The sequence below is a fragment of the Carex rostrata genome, chromosome 13, assembly GCF_964058835.1.
Source record: "Carex rostrata chromosome 13, lpCarRost1.2, whole genome shotgun sequence".
In the NCBI taxonomy this organism is placed as follows: Eukaryota; Viridiplantae; Streptophyta; class Magnoliopsida; order Poales; family Cyperaceae; genus Carex; species Carex rostrata.
Genome location: NC_135930.1, coordinates 1,065,574 through 1,082,998, shown reverse-complemented (window position 1 = coordinate 1,082,998; position 17,425 = coordinate 1,065,574). Strand labels below are relative to the sequence as shown.

Below are 17,425 nucleotides of genomic sequence, written 5' to 3'. Positions count from 1 at the left end.
AAATAATTATCTGTTATATGATATCTATCAATAGATATATAATCCGGGATGGATATAACATCCCCGTTCTCCATCGTTAGATTATTTCTCAACGGTTGAAGATTTATCCAACATTACTAACTCGAGTGAAGTCTTTTGTGAATGTTTCCAATAGCTATTATATTTTGCCAAGGAAAATTCTCATGGTTGCTACTACATCCATTTTCTTTTCGGTTTACAAGTACAGCCCATGAATTAAATCAATGTTAACTGGTGAGCAGGTGTTATACTGGCCCACGAGAAAGAGTATTGCTTTGGGAACGGCGCAAGGTTTGGAGTACCTGCATGAGCACTGTGACTCCAAAATCATACATCGTGATGTCAAGGCGGCTAATGTGTTGCTTGATGCAGGTTTTGAGGCAGTTATTGGAGACTTTGGCTTCGCTTAGTTACCACTGCGGTGTGTAAAATTTTTAGAGAGATTTTATTTGAAGTTCTTATGTGTCATTATAATATCAAATTAATGCGCATACCCAGGAAGGTGGTACAGATCAGATATATATATATATATATATATATATATATAGAGATGGGCTATGGTGCATTGCAATGCATGAACCCTCCTATGCATTGCACTATTAATCATGGATTTAAAGTCCAAACAACCAATCTGAACCGTTCATCTTGTTCTTCATATTAATATGTACTTGGGGACCAAATTTTACATTTTTTGGAATTTTTTTACTATTTATTAAGCAATTTTGAAAGTCGCTGATCTGATGGTCCATAAAATTTTACTGTTTTTTACTGTTCACAGCAAAACATCAATTTTCAAAAATGCTTAATAAATAGAAAAAAAATTCCAAAAAATATAAAATTTGGTCTCCAAGCACATTTCAATATGGATTAAATATCTAACGGTTCGGATCGGTCGTTTGGACTTTAAATTTGTGATTATAGTGCAATGCATAAGGGGGTTCATGCATTGCAATGCACCATAGCTCATCTCTATATATATATATATATATATATATATATATATACCCTTTTATCATGTAACAATAAGTTTACTTTAGCACTAGGGGGTAACTGATGGTAAGGTTGTTTTGGAGAGCTCAATGTGAAATCTCCTACACTTGTGGTGGCATGCATTGTTTTTCAGGTTATAACTGATGCTCTGACATTATGCTGGGTAAAAATGGAAAATTTCCATTTACTTTTTAAACTTCAGTTAAATATTGAAAGCCCAAGAAAAGAAGAAATATGATGAAACCAAACTAAAGTCTAGCTGGTACCAAGCAAGTAGCTGGCAATGCATAATACAGGTAGAGGAACAACTAATTCACAGAATTGATGAATTTGATGAACAGGTGCGTGGGACCCAGGGCCACATTAATTTGCGCCTGAATATTGGAAAACGGGGAGGTCGTCAGAGAAAACTGACGCGTTCGGTTACGGGATCATGCTTCTTGACCTTGTCACATGGTGGCGTGCCATGTTCTTTGAAGAAGAGGATGATATTCTCTTGCTTGACCATGTAAGACATACCATTGCATTAACATATTTATCTACATATTGGATGCACCTTTAGCTAACAAAAATATCAAACATATCACTTCTAATTGTACATTACTTATTTAATGTTTATCAAAATAAGACATACTTATATGAGAGGCTTTGATAGTTAGTATGAATTAATGGCCTGATAAAATATTTTGCAATGTAGAAGGTGATTAATGGCCTGATAGTTAGTATGAGTTACTAGTACATTGTTATCTTCTTCTACTTTAGAAAGGAGGGCCAAATATGGAAAATTGCTATAATAATTCTAGAAACAAACAAGTTTCTGCTACTGAGAACTCGAGATTCCTTTGGTTTTTTAACAAAATTACTCTAATAATTCCAAAAAAAAAAATATATATGAAGTACATACAAAAAACAAATGTATTTGAAGAATTAGACCTTGAGGTAAGGTAACAATAATAGGTAGGTAACAATAAATAAAATAGGAAACGTCCTTATGTTGCTTTGATTTACAATGTCTCCACTAGTTGGTAATAAATTACTTGACAAAACTGTTAATCTCGTCACTTTATGAACAGTTGGTAATATAAGTTGGTTATTGATTGCAGGACAATAATTAATTTGAGTTTCATACGAAGAATACAATTAATTCCAGATCAGAGATATCCTGTTGTTATATAAACTACGCATACTTGGGTACCTGATCGATTCTTTCATGCTCCTCCTGCCGATAGCTATCAATTACTCCAATGTCCAAATGCATGAATTGGATGGACATCTATTGTGCTATCTATTCTAGAATGAAAAGTACACAATATATATTCGATGGAAAGTTAAAAGGCTTCATATGTCTTTGGAACAACTCATAATTCATGAGAAATTGATGATGAAGGCCGTTAAATATGTACAATGATTTTAATACTGGGCCTAATAATATTTAAGAGCCCAAATTATTTTGCTTCCTAAGCCCACTCAATCCAAGAAGAATTGGTTGAACAAATTAAACACTGGACTTGTATAGGCGCTTTAGTTGTTTGATTTTCAAATAAATTCGAAATCTGAATGGTTATGCTGTCTATCTGGTTCAATATTAGTGCATACAAAACTAAATCCAAATTTATTATCATATCTTATAAAATTTAAGAACAATTTTTCAGATGTCACCAAACTTCTTTTGATTTTTGTTTCATGAAATCTAACTATGTTTATCGATTTATTGCCCTTTTTGATTTGTCTAATCAAAACAAAAATGCAGTGGTTCATTATTTCTAATTATTGAATTCTTTTGTAGTCTATTCATTTGATACCATTGAGGACAAATGAAATTTATTTACGGTGAATTAACTCAACAATATTTTTTTAAGTGTATATTTTTTTTTCTAAAAATATATATTAAAAAATCCTTTTATATATGTACCTGTTTAGATTTTAAATTGTGGTACTTTATGCTAAAATAAAAATTAAATTTAAAAGTACGTAGGAGAAAGATGAAATAAAAGAACCTTTGCGTTGAGAATTGAGATGGGTGAGAAATGAGAATAACATAAAGATAATTTAAATAACAAAAAACCCTAGTTTCGACTGGAATTCCTCCTGTACAATACCTGACCGTGTGGAATGAGATTTGAATCGTCTGTTTTAATCTGGCACGTATCTCAAAACAAAAATCCAATAATCTAAATGGAGCTGTTCAGCAAGGCTTTCTTAAGTTTCCTTAAGACTAAAAGAGACTCATTTAGATTTCTTAACCGCTTAATCCTACTGAACACTGGGATTAAGATTCTCCTTTAGCTTCCAATTGATCTCGACTCGCCTGGGCTCTCAGTCTCTCACTCACTGAAACCACTTGCTCATCGTCTTTTCCCTCGAACTCTCTCTCTCTCCACCTCGCCCCGATTGCCACAGAAAGATCTTCAATTTGAACTCCAGTCACTTCGATCTGATAATCATGGTTAGTTTTTTCTACGGATTTGAAACCTAGGCTCTTTTGATCTTTACTTTTTTTTATCATCATTTCTGGTTGCTTTCTAGGTTAGAACAAGAAACCAACTGAAGAAAGAGCTCGATGGGACCAACTCTGAGGAGCATCTCAGCAAGCAATGGGATGCTCTTTTCAAAGTTGGCAAACAAAGGACTGCGCATGTTATGACACCTGGAGTATCTCTCAAATCGCGTGTTTTGTATGCTTCAGATATTCAACTTTTCAGAAAATGTATTTCTGAATTGACTCTTTTGAAGCATCCCATTCTGTTAGACAAGTCGAAGGATCTGTTTGTTGTTGTTGGTGGCATTTGTGCCTATGGTCAAAGCTCCACTGCCAAATCTCCTCCTGCACTTATTGAATTACTCGAGGTATCATTTCTTTCCTAGTAGTGTAAATTATTCAATCAAGCTTCAATGAGGAAAGCTATGGTACTATGCATAGCGCATATTGGTATGTACTATGAAAACAGTTGACCTGAACCGGTCAACTTGATCTACATATAAAAATGTACTTGTAGATCTAATTTTTTTAGAATTTTTTTAATATTTTTTTAGATAGGTAGAAATCAATTGATTTAAATATTCTAGACCATTCAAAAGTAGTGATTTTCTACTATCTAAAAAAAATAGTACAAAAATTCTATAAAAAAGTTGTAAAATTCAAAGAGTACCTGAGATTAGCTTGATTTATATTCATTGGCAGTACCAGATGAAGAAATCCAGGGTCCATTGTGCAACTGATCCCAAATGTAACTTAGTAAAGCACTAAACTTTGGAACATCACCAATTGAACCTCATTTTGCCTAATTTGGTATATAATTAAGTTCTGTAATTAAGCCTCAATCTATCTTGAGCTGCCCTTATGTTGACCTAAATTTGCCTCAATTTACTCTTTAGTAGTGCTATGGAATACCGGAAATGAGATGAAGTCATGTAGGAACTGGGTATGCATCAGACTGATCTGGTAGTTGTTTTCTGGTTGTGCAATTGGGGGTCGCCTCACCAAACAGCACACTGAATTGAGTTATGATTCCCCAATCTAACTTGAATGTTGTCTTAATTGATCCTAATCTCTTCAATTTAGCTCTGTTTAGCTTGTATTGTGTCAATTTTTACCCAAATTAGCCTTAGTTTACTATCAGTTATGAAATAGATGCCAAAAAAACGGATCCGGACCGGACTGGACCGCCCGGACCCCCGTACCCGGACCGTCCTGCCCTCGAACTCGTGACGGGTACGGATATTAAACGGGCATGGCAGAATTTTTGAAAAAATAATCCGTAATACCCGGCCCGTTGTACCCGTGTGCCCGTAACGTCCGTGACCGTGGTTATCCGTGCCCGTGCCTGGGTTTTGCCCGGACCGTTTACCAAACGCTAGTGCCTTCTTTCCGTGGCCTACCACACGAACTACTACATTAGGTGATGACAAAAGGGCAGTGAAAACTCGCTGACATCACACAAACCCTTTCTCATTTTATTTTCGTTTTTCTGCACGAACTTCGATGAAGATAACTGTGTTACCTTCTCATCTTAGTCACTATTTGAACTGCTACAGTTTAGACTGTAGAGTAATGAATATCGGAATCTCGAAATTCTAGTATTCCGTAATTCTCGGATGGCAAAAAAAAGTCCTCGGGCAGCCCGTTGGACTTATATGTTAATATAACAAATTGAATTTAGGGTTTTTAGTGTGAGCCGCTCTGTCCCTTTCCCTCATTCTCTCAGTCTCTCTCGCCCTCGCCTATCTTTCCCTCTCCTCTCCGTCTGAGACGGCTCCTCTCTGTCGGCTGTCACCAAATCGCCACCAGTCGCTGACACCGCCACCGGATCGCCACCTCCGCTCTCTCCTTCACTCCATCTCTCTCCGCCACCAGTCCTCTCTCTGTCTCTCTTCTCCTCTCTCTGTCTTTCACTTCTCCGCTACCAGTCCTCCGCCAGGACCGCCACGGTGCCACTACTCCTCCAGTCACGGTAAAATTTTTGTTGATTTAAGTAAAAATAAGGGAGATTTTGAAGGCGTTCTTAATTGGATCGAAACAACACGGGCATTGTGCCACTTAAATGGAAGTTTGAATGTTGTTTACTATTAGCTGTCAGTAAAGTTGTTTTGATTTTTTTCTTTTTTCTGGAGGTATCTAACAGATAGAATATCTGTCAAATATATTGTTGTTGCATTTTAGGAGCAAAGTTTGTGTCTTTTGTTGGGAAGTTTTCCTTAAATTCAATTTTGGTACTGCTGCTTGTTTGATTGACAAGAAGTTGGTATGAATGTAGTTGAATAATCATCAAATCATTTGACAGATTCTCTGCTAAAAAAATGGATGAGGCTGAGGAGGCTTTGCCCATCAGGTGATCTGACTAATTAAAAAGCCTGCTGGTTCGACATGGTGATCTTGGAATTTTTTATATGGTGATGCGGCTGGTTCGACATGTCTTTCAAATTTAACTGTGTTTTTTCAAGTACCTTCCATATTTTTATATGGTATTTTTCAGTTTTATTTATAAATTATTTTTCTGTTCTGTTTAGGCAGGTTTAGTATTGATGAACTTGGTGTTGTGTTCGTACTAGTTTTGAGACAGTAGACTTGGGGGCCTATTATCTGGTATAAGAAATAATAAAAAAGGGAGGAGGTACTGGTTCAAATAGGCCATTAATTACATTTTATATGTGCCGGTACTAGGTCGGAGCAAGAGAAGTTTTAGGCGAAGAGTGGTTGTTGCTTAAGTGCTAAATACTATTTGGGTAAGTATATATTTTAATTTTGTTGATGAAGTGAGTATATCAATTGAATTGTGCTGAAATTTGTACCAACATCCTTGTAAAGAGACTATAAGTGTGTAATTGCTTCTGCCTTAGTTGTCTCTAATTTTCTCGTCGTAAAAATTATCTTTACAATTTTACTTGTATTTGGAATTAATGCATAGTGCAACAGGCTATAGTTTCTGGAAAAGAAAAAAAGTTGGAGAAATTCGGCCTCAAAAAATGAATTGGGCATGTCCGGGCTGGGCCGGGTAAGGTAGCCCATGGGCACAGGCAGGATCTACGGGCAGGCTTGGGCCTGGAGAAAAGGCCCATGGGCAGGCCGGGTCTAAATTTTGAAGCCTGCCAGATTGGGCCAGGCAGGCGGACCATTGATGCAACGAGCAGAGATTAAATTGGGGCTGACCGTTGAGGAACAGAATTTAAATGAAGAAGTTGAGGGGCTGGGCTTAACGGGCAAAGACAAGGGACATAACCCGTTAAGAAATTGTGGTTCTCTGACAGATGGGGGCGTGTTCATTAAAAAAGGAGAGGACCTGGAGTTACAAATGGAGAAGGCGAGAGAGAATTTTGCACAACCGTTCACTGACAGTTGCAGGAGCGGTTAGAAGTTGTTATTCCACGTCAGCTCTTATGGCTGACGTGTCAACAGAAGAATTAATTTTCGTTTTTATGTAATCATTTCGTTTACTTCTTTTTATGAATTCGATCGCCTTTATAAGGCAAACTCCTTTGTGGAGAGAGATTATGTTTTTTAGTTGTGAAATAGGCGAATTGCTGTGATGCATTCGACCTTGATTTTGCTTGTCAGACTTTTCCCTTTTTTCTGAGTTTAATCCAAATTAGCTCTTCTTCTTTGCTTGATTGGCTCTCTTCTATATCTATTCTATCTCTATTCTATCTCAACGATCTAGGATCGTTACAAGTGATTTTTAACGGGCAGGCTAGGCTTGGGCTTGGCAAAATACCCGTTGGCTCGGCCCATTGCCATCCCTATTCGGTGTCGAAGTATTAAAGGCGGGTCTTATCCGTCAAAGGCGTCAAGCCCAAAACCATTGACTTTTGTCTTCTTGTGCCTTCTTTTCTCTCCTCTCTTCTCCTGTATTTCTTGTCAAATTGAAACACCGAATGCTCACTCTTTCCATTACAAAACCAACCTTTGGTAACAATCTTCTGTCAAAGAAATCAAATTTGATCGAATTACCCTCTCTGGTTTGTTTCAGAAGAATTTAAGATGTGCTCTGACCCGCTCCTTCGTGACGTAGCACTAACAATCATCTCTCTCCTTGAGGTACTTATTTTCAAAAAAAAAAAAAAAAATCAGGATTGCATGTTGTATATAATAAAATATTTTATAAATTGTGTTTTTGCTGAATTTAATGAATTTTATTATAATTTTGAGACCTTTTTTTTGGGAAGGGAAGGTAAGGGATGTGTGCTCGCTGGGTAGCTGTTGTTGTTTCTGGCGCGATTTGTGCTTCTCTAATGGTGTATGGGCCCACCTGTTCAGGTGCAGGTGGCCTCACGCTGACGTGGCTTCACTGAATCACTCCACGTTTGCTGGTACAGAGCCTACTCAACTGCATCCTCCTGAGGTCAGTGAGCTATAGATTGAGGATAATTTCATAATTCTTATAGCTATGTTCTAATAAAGATTTATGTGAATTCTTATAACCATTAATTGCAGTTATAGCTATATATTTTGTTTCGTTCTTGTAATTTTTTTCTAAGTTTTTTCTTGGTGTTTCAATCAAATTTGGGTAAATCAGCAGTGAAGTAAGGCACAATTGCAAAATTGAACTAGCTGAGCAAAATTAGTTTCTTGTCAATTTGGGGAATAAAATTTTAACTAAAGGTTGAATTTAAATTGAACTGTAATTGGTTCCGTATCTCATGTTCTAAATTTTAGCCATCGCTTAATTGGATAGATGAAGATTTATAGGAGTAAACAGGGATATGTCAGAGTTTTAATTTGGTCTTAATTTGGGTTCAGATACAATTGTGGAGGTTGTGCATTGACATGTATCTCCTCAAATCAAGAAATTTTATTAAAAAAAAAAGAAAAAAGAAAAGAAAAAGATAATGCCTTGTTTGAAACCTCTGTTTATTTTTTTGCAGGGTTGGAAGGCTCTGTACATAGAATCCCACAAAACAGTAGCACATGAAACATCCTCTATCATATATGAAATCTATCAGCAGGCCCCACTCAGTTCTCTTGAAGTAACAAATTATTTAGGTGCGATAAAAAAGTTGAGCGCTCTTCATCTTGAGTTTGAAGATGTGCAGCTATTTCTATTCAGACCAGAGCTCGGTGTTCTGGTAAATCTCATTGGATTGCACTACTCAATCTTGTACCTACATGTACCGGTAAGATGATTTCGCCACTTGTAAATTTTTTGGATAATTTTTGCTCAATTATGGTAAATTAAGCTCTTAAAAAGGAATCAAACTTAGCTGTATTCGGTCATATGTTGAAATATGTAGCATCTAATTGAGCATGCTAATATCTCCAATAAGTCCTCATAAACAGCACCAATTCAGGAAATAAAAAGGAAATATAAAAGTGGCTCTATATTGTATTTTTACAATTTAAAATTCCAGACTCTAAATGTCCTTGCAATGTTGTTTTGAAGATACAATTTTGTTGTATCTGTTCTGATCGAATGTACCAGTACTGGTACCAATTTTGTTATTTTTATATATTGGAAGATATAAAAATATAGTGGGCTCTCAAGCAGCCTTGAGTTGCAATTATGCAACAATGTAATCTAGAAAGCTTAAATTGTGATGCTTTCTCACTGAATATTTATATAATTGATGAAATTCGTAGCCTGGAGAAGTATTGGAAGCACTCATGAAGTGCCAGGTGGCAAGCCGCCAAGTACGCCTGTTCTGGTTAAAGGTGGGCCGGTGGATACACGGGTTTCGTTTGCGGGTTGAAAATTACACCCGAAAAGTCTCTCTGGCGGAGCTAACTACATCTAAGGAAGGGCCAATTCTGGCTATGCTTAACCGTGGTGCAGTTCATGAGGTAATTCGAATTCAAATCAGTTCAGCTAATCCAAGCATGAAATAGAAATATGTGGTTTAGTACTGTTGGTTATACAAAATATGTACTTAAGATTATGACATACATCTGACGTTGATAGCAGAAGCCAGGGCATTAAATACTGCTTAGCCTAATTCTGAGATTACAATCTCTGCTTTTGTAATGAACAATTTAAGTTTCTAATGAAACAGGTGAAAATATCCACTTTTTCAAAAAAAAAAAAAAAAACTGACGTTGATAGGTTTAGTAATGTACATTATATTTGTAAATGCTGAAAACAAAGAAGTGTTTGAATAAAGTGTTGGTTTATTAAATGAAGCTGTTGTATATCAGTATTATGAATTTGTTTATGTTAATGTAAGATCTTGTCTTGTTATTGGAAACTAGTTTGGTAAAACATTGGCATGTATAATGGACATGTCAAAATTGTAGAATAAGAAGAGTAAGGCTTGAGTGCTATGGATAGCATAAGGTCATCCATGCTACGGTCTCAAAAATCTATCGTATAAGCTTTAAACTTTGATTTAAGTAGCTTGTTAAATTGATTATATAATGAACGTGTAGAATACTAATTTTTACTATTTTTGAAACTTTTTTTACTATTTTTTATGATTTATGAAAGATGATAGAAAATAGTCTAAAATATTGTCAATTTTCTTTTATTTTTAAGTCATTTTTTGTCATTTTTTATAAATCATAAAAAATAGTAAAAAAAAATTCAAAAATAGCATAAAATGGTATTCTACAAGTACATTAAATAAGAAATGTAGTGAGCTACTTAGATCGAAGTTTGAAATTTATTTGATATATTTTTCAAGCTGTAGGACGGATATCTGTATACTATCCATAGCAGTATAACAGAGAATTAATGTCTAGAGCTTTCTGGTGTATTTTATAATTCCAAGGTATGATGGAAGAAATTTTATAATATGTTTGGAACTTTGGAAGACACCTTTTCGGGATAATATTTTTGCCTAACAGATTCAATCTAATTCTCTATGTTCAACAAATTAATATTTTTCCAGTCTATACCAAATTGTTGGTTGAGAATAATTTGAGAACTAATTTTAGGATTGAACGATGCAAAATTATGTCACTGTTCTTTCTCTCACTGTCAATCATATTTCGCTATTAATTATCTGTTGTTTGAATAGTTGTCTTTTATGATTTGACATTTTGACTGACTGGTTTCTTGGGGCCATACACTACAATTAATAATTGTAAATTTAGGAATGTACCTTTCATAAGGTCACTTGACTCAGTTAAATATTGTATATGGAATTAGGCTTTTCACTTGACAGTTGACACATTCTAATCCTTTGCATCCAGTGTGGGTAGCAACAGTAGGTGGCCCATCAGCGTCCGGAGTAACTCAAAATTTGAGTTTATCTAAAATCGGGTCAGTTGTAAGAAACAATGGTGTAAATAGCGTATGCATTTATCGGACGGATAGGGTATTGTCAAGCTATTAATCGAAAATAATCAACAATAATAAAAAATAGTTAGCAGATTGGTCGAAAAAATAGGTGACGGTTTGATCGCAACCAACATAGAGTGGACAACTTTGAAATTCATAACGGACAATTCAAACTTTTTATGGGCAAACTAAAAATTTGAGTTATTGGATGCAAATTCCAATCCCACGGTCTAGAAAAATTCAAAGTAATTATGCATATTGCACTGTTATTAAAAAAAAAAGAGTTACTTTAGCGTCATATTCATAAGAGAGTTTCTAACATTCTGAATATGTTTAAAAGATCGAAAAAAAAATCAAGTTCAATTGTATTAGTGCATTTCATCGTCTCAAAATTATACTTGTAAACTAAATTTTACATTGTTTTTTAAAAAAAAATTTACTGTCTTTTTAGATGGGTAGAAAATCACCGTTTTTGGATTGTCCAGAATTTTCAGATCAAGTGATTCTCTATCCATCTAAAAAAATAGTGAAAATATTCTTAAAAAATGTACAATTTAGTTTACAACTACATATTCATATTGAGAATATGTTGAATGGTTCAGATCGATCATTAGAATTTTCAAACCAAAAATTTGAGTCCATAACGCATGCCAATATGTGCTATGCATAGTACCATAGCCTCACTCAAAACAGAGTACTCAACAAATATATATATTTGGCCTCTACTGGTACACGTATGACCTTGTACTGGAACCAACATTCAATAGTTCCTTTTAACCAACATGCAATATTTCTTTATGTGCATACACATCACGGATAATTCCAATTTTACATTCAAATCCCTCTGACAAGGGATAATTACCAATTTGTAGTAATTCAGCATATCGCACCTTTAATTCTCTTTGTGCATATAAATCAGAACTTCAAACACAACTGGGGTACCAGTATCAGGAAAAATACTGGTACCATTGGTACCAATGTACAAAGAGGTGCCAAGAGGGGTTTAGAGTGATGTGTCAAGTTGGACAATAGTCGGGAATCGGGATGGCCTAACTGAGTCAAATAAAGTACTGGTACAATGTATTTGGGATTGGCATGAGCTAACTTTCAATCACATTCTAATGACTACACAACAAGCATTTGAACCAAATAAAGATTAACTTGAGCTGAAGACCACACAACAGGCATTTGAACCACATAAGCATATATCTTTTCTATTTACAATATAATAAGAAGCAACAAGTTTAAAAGGTAAAAAGATAAACCGGAACCAACCGATCATCAAAATACTCAAATAATTACTTTCTGTGGTATGTTAGCATGGCCTCCTTTTGTTTATCATCCACATCATGCAAGGCACACTTCTTATCAAGAACATAAATCATACGGCCTTTTGCAAAATTTAGACTGCTTGTTGTGCCGCATAGACTATCATTTTTTTAATCTGCACAGTTAAGATTTTCAAAGATCTAATATTAACCCTACTGCAGATTGAAACACTTGTTACAAAAATAGGAGGCAAAACCAATTTCAAACATGCTCCTTGTAAATGGCAAAATATCACATATACTCTGCAATTAAAAAAAAAAAGTACTTTGCATCATCTTTTAAAAACACTTATCCTTTGTATCCATGTCTACGCTGTGCATCATTTTTCTCTTATTATTATTTCAAGTTTGAAAAGATGCCCAAACAAACCCCTCTCTCACACTATCTTTATATAAAATTACTAGTATCATACCCGTGCGTTGCAACGGAGACATATTATAAGAAATAAATATATTAATGAAAATAATAATTATCTAAAAATTAAAACACATGTTAATAGAAAATTTATATGATTATATATTTTTAATTAACTTTAATCGTGATTTCTGATAACAATTTGATGATGTGATGATTCTTTATTTTTAAGTACCAATGATATCAAATAATAGCTCGATTCAAATCTAATATCAAATATCATACAACAATTCAATATCAACATATAATATGATATCAAAAAACATAAATAAAAAGTGTTATCGTGTGTATGTATAGGATATATATATACACACACACACACATATTATAAGAAAAATATATATTCACACACACGTTCCAATTTATATTCTTCTTTGTTTCCAATTTAGAATACACACACACACATACACACATTGATATATTCTATATTTTCAAGAGTAGAACTAGGGTGTTCTTAAGCTCACCAAAGTGTTTGGTGAGCTTGACTCCAAAATCCGTCAAATCGGTTTCAAATGACGAATCCGAACCGTTGGAACCCGTCTATTTTACGTGTGATGCGTCTACATGTGAAATTTTTTAACTTTCGAATTAGTTTAGTATAAAGTCAATTGGTCAAAATTAGAAGGTTAATAAATTAATTTTAGTGCATTCATTTTTTGAACATGTTTTGACCGCTTGACTTTATACTAAACTAATTCGAAAGTTTAAAAATTTCACATGTAGACGCATCGCACGTAAAATAGGCGGGTTCCAACGGTTCGGATTCGTCATTTGAAACCGATTTGACGGATTTTGGAGTCAAGCTCACCAAACACTTTGGTGAGCTTAAGAACACCCTAGTTCTACTCTTGAAAATATATACTAAATTACCCACACCAATATGTATAGAAACAAAGAAAGAGAAATAAGGAAATTAAAAAAAAATGATTTCCATTGTGATCTGTATAGAAACGAAGAAATAATGAAACAATAAATAAGAAAATGGAATGTGGAGTCTTCTCAATTGAAGAGGAAAAATATAGAAATAAAGGAATAAGGAAACAGATAAATATATCGCTAAATTTTAGAATTTATTCAATTTTAATTATAATGTATTGTGTGATAGTACATGTGGTGGGTATGTTTTTAACTAAATTTAGACTTCTATACATAAAAAAGATGTATTTAATCAAAAGAAGACAAATTATGTAATTGGAGAGCTGAGATCAAATCTGAAGTTTTATCTCTCAATCGTAGCCGTTGGCGGATCGGACACCCAACGTGCTTAATAATAGAATGGAGATGTAGGGTGATTTTCACATTTCAAAAGGACTCACGAGAGGGATATAATTGCACATTTCCAGCTTCTAAAAGAGGCATAACCATATGGACATTCCTAGGTTTTAAAAAATTACCCGTGATGGGTTAATATTTTGCAGGGCATGTAATAAAACTTTTCCTATAAAGCTGGTTATTTGAGGAAAGTGTTTACCTCCAACTTGTCTTCTTTGGCACGGTGGTTCTTAGGCAATTGGCTGAACTCATTGGTTAGGTTAATGCACTGGCCAATGCTCTCCGGCGAGACAAAATCCATTGCTATTTTTGTACAGCTCTGCAAATCGTACTCTGTATTATAAACTATAATAAATGCTGATCTGATATCAGGTTTTCCAATTGGCTGGTTTACAGTCAAAATTATAACTAATAAATTGTACCATCAGGTAACCAAGGGGTTGTCATATGCAGAAGTGGGTCGGTTTGCAGTAACACTGGTCCATAAATGCTACTAAACCAACGAAGTTATCTGTCCGGCCAGGTCAGGTCAACCATTCGACATACAGATACAGTTCAGTGCATAAATCCTGGGTCACAAGTGCATATCATACCTCATTCACGTGATTACAGTGAATATGCCAAAATTCACAGAAGTATTTCTCAAGGTTTGCTTTTAGAAGAGGCACGTCATCCCTTCGAAATATGTCCCACAATGCCCCAGCTGTTTCAGCTCGATCATTCGCCTCATGTATTATTCCTGTTTCACCCTTCTTAGTTTTCTCACCCCATTCTGCTCTAGTAGTATACCCTTGATTTTCCGAGAATTCCATCTTATCTTGCTCTTTGCGCTTTCTCTTCAAGTGCTTAATTGCTGATTCTTGCTCAAAGGATGTCTCCACCGCTGAGATATGCATCAGAATGTTTACCTGGTAAAGAAAATCAGTACCATTTAAAGAAATAAAAAAAAAATCCTTTTGACAGACTAATCATTAGAAAATCAGACCAGTTAAGAAAATAAATAACCAAATTCTTTTGAAATTATTTAATTCCCCCTAACAATGCATCAACCATAATTTCTTCCCTTCAAACAGAAAAATATCCAGTATACCCGCTAAATCATGAAAATATCATCTCAGAAAAATATACAGTATACCCGCTCTAAATCATGAATATATCATCTAAACAGTGCACCCTGCCTCATCTGTTATTCTTATGATATAGAAGTACCGCTATATTCCTCCTTTTACGCGGGGATGATAAAAATGGAAGAAAGGATAGTTTGAGCATCTCAGATTACAATTTTCATGTCCTGCTGGGCTATATGTGATACTTCCATATTTCATACGGGTTGCACACATTTCAATATCAGTACACACATTTAACCAACCCTAAGCCAGAAGGTCTAAAAATTTCAAAAAGTAAGAGAATGAATAAAACAAACAAAAACTTACGGCATCAGCAACATCACAGTGGAGCTTCGTCACAGAGTCACCCCGGCCAAGCTCTTCCCTAAACCCATAAGCAATGTAAGATTTCGGTCCCAGATCTGGTTTCGGTGCATCATCAGGGAGAAAGGTGGCAAGATTTAACGGGCCAGATTTAGGGTTAGTGTACAGTTGGAACGGTAAAGAGCGTATATACTCAGAGCAATGCGATGGTAAGACGTCTTCAAAATTGTTGTAAGTGGGCCAGTCTTTTAACTTGAGCATGGCTGGCCATAAATTAGGGTGCAATCGGCCGTACTTGATTGTTTCCCTCAAAGAAGACCTCAGGCTCCATGTCAACCTGTCATAACATAACTCATAGAAATAAGCTTCAAATATCAGAAACCAAATTCGAATATTCTCATTAGGTTCTACAGACAAGAATATATATGACTTGCATTGGGATTCAATATAAAATGTATTCATGGCTAAAAACATATAGTAAGCCGATTTTCATGTACTTACTGTATAAAATTTTTTCGCTTGTTATATTATAACAGATGTATCATCACTGAGGGTTACTAATAGACAAAATTACCAGTAACGAAATACAGAAGAAATTTCAAACACCCACCTGGCAACAGGAGAGACAATCAACAGCCCGAATTTGCGCTAACTCAGAATCAGTTCTGACACCATTAACAGCAGCCCACATATCATCGGGCTTCCAGCTCAATCCTGAAAACCCAAGCAGATTTCTCACTACCACAGGTTCTCCTTTTGACCAGTGATCTCTAAAATGTCTCAACTCAGCATTATCACCACTTGGACAGTATATGTAATTGCCATCGGAGTGTTCCCTTTCAGATGCCTTTCTGGACATGTCACCCGTCCTACAGTTGCAACAATACTCTTCATACACATGGCCAATCTTGAACTAGTTTTTTTGCATTGTTCCTTGTATTAATCAACCATTGGTATGATACTAAGGATTTCAATTCAAGAAGACCTACGCCGCACCCACCAAGCTCTGTAGGAGGACAGGAGATGACATGATTTTTCGAGTCTGCGCACCAGTTGGCAAGTGGGGCCTTGTAGTCAGAGGCACATGAGGTGGCTTCATGCTCCATCTCTTTTAATGAGACTTCTATAATTCATTAATGAATGAGATTTATAAATTTTATAATTTATGTGTACCAAAAATTCGTATATTTATGTTCCTAATTTTAGAACTCTATAATTTTGTTTATTAACACATATAAATTTAAAAAAAATGATTATTTTCCAATAATTCAACGAAGCTGGTAACGAGTTTCTCAAATAATTACAAATAAATGTTGATATTAGTGCCAAGCGGACATTTTAGAAATTAATTAAATTCATTTTTGCAATTAGACATAGAATTAGTTTGCTTTCGAGTAGCTCGCCTATATAATCACACTATCTTTGAAAAAAATGATCATTTCTTTCGTTTTTTCAAATTATTTTTAAAGAAATTTATTTTTAAATTTCAAAGTTTTTCAACATGTAATATGAGCCGGCATTTTGAAATTATTTTAAGAAATGATATTCAAATAATCAATCTTTAAAGAAATTTGAAAAAAAATGATCAAAGTTATTCAACATGTAATTTAAAATCAATAAAATATCTCTACCCCACTTCGATCATTTCTTTAAAATATATAATTAAATGATCATTTTTTTAACATGTAATATGAGCTGAGCTTTTTTCTTTCACAAGCGAGCCGAGTCGAGTTAGGGCTTTTTTCAGTTTCGAGTCTGATTCGTTATGAAATATTGAGCAGCTCAACTCATTAATTCGCGAGTCGGCTCGACTCATTAGCAGCCTACAGGTAAGAGGTACAAACTTGCAGTTGATTTTTTTTTTAATGATTTTGTGACTTCACAAACCCAACACATTTAAGTACATTATTAAAGTTTGAAAAGTGGCTGTCGGAGCCCCAAATTGGATAGAAAATTGCTTAATTTGAAAAGAAACAAAAAATTTGGATAGACACTTGCTGAATCTGAAAAGAAATAAACATTTTGTATAGAAAATTGCTAAGGGTGTAACAGGTAGTTTTGCGGCAAAATAAATATCTCCCTTTTTCTGATGCACCTATACATTTTTCCAGGTTCAATGCTTTCTCATTAATTTGTCTTCGCGTTAATCTATTTACAGCCAATAAAAGAGAAAAAGCTGCATAAAATGTTTTGCAAGAGTAACCATCTGCTCATAACTAAGCAATCCAAATGTTGTATCAATAACTATTAAAAAAAAAAAACATA

At 34.8% G+C, this 17,425-nt stretch overlaps 2 protein-coding genes across 4 annotated transcripts; one reads left to right on the top strand and one right to left on the bottom strand.

The window, feature by feature from the left end:
- The first annotated feature begins 5,200 nt into the window (after window positions 1-5,200).
- Window positions 5,201-9,633, top strand: LOC144564796 (uncharacterized). 3 transcript variants are annotated; one of them, XM_078314396.1, is made up of 7 exons: window positions 5,201-5,459; window positions 5,790-5,970; window positions 6,170-6,231; window positions 7,473-7,540; window positions 7,674-7,844; window positions 8,368-8,616; window positions 9,080-9,633. In XM_078314396.1, exons 4-7 carry the CDS (start codon window positions 7,484-7,486, stop codon window positions 9,323-9,325), a joined length of 723 nt encoding a protein of 240 aa, XP_078170522.1. In that variant the 5' UTR covers window positions 5,201-5,459; window positions 5,790-5,970; window positions 6,170-6,231; window positions 7,473-7,483; the 3' UTR covers window positions 9,326-9,633. The 3 variants fall into 3 exon arrangements, with proteins under 3 accessions (XP_078170522.1, XP_078170523.1, XP_078170520.1); XM_078314394.1 differs by having other exon boundaries at window positions 5,203-5,459; window positions 6,422-7,540; XM_078314397.1 differs by lacking the exon at window positions 6,170-6,231.
- Window positions 9,634-14,144: 4,511 nt separating this feature from the next.
- On the bottom strand, window positions 14,145-15,993 carry LOC144564801 (lysine-specific demethylase JMJ26-like). The gene is made up of 3 exons (XM_078314400.1): window positions 15,771-15,993; window positions 15,164-15,497; window positions 14,145-14,638 (listed from the first exon to the last, which is right to left on the bottom strand). Exons 2-3 carry the CDS (start codon window positions 15,419-15,421, stop codon window positions 14,318-14,320), a joined length of 579 nt encoding a protein of 192 aa, XP_078170526.1. The 5' UTR covers window positions 15,422-15,497; window positions 15,771-15,993; the 3' UTR covers window positions 14,145-14,317.
- Between the last annotated feature and the right edge of the window lie 1,432 nt (window positions 15,994-17,425).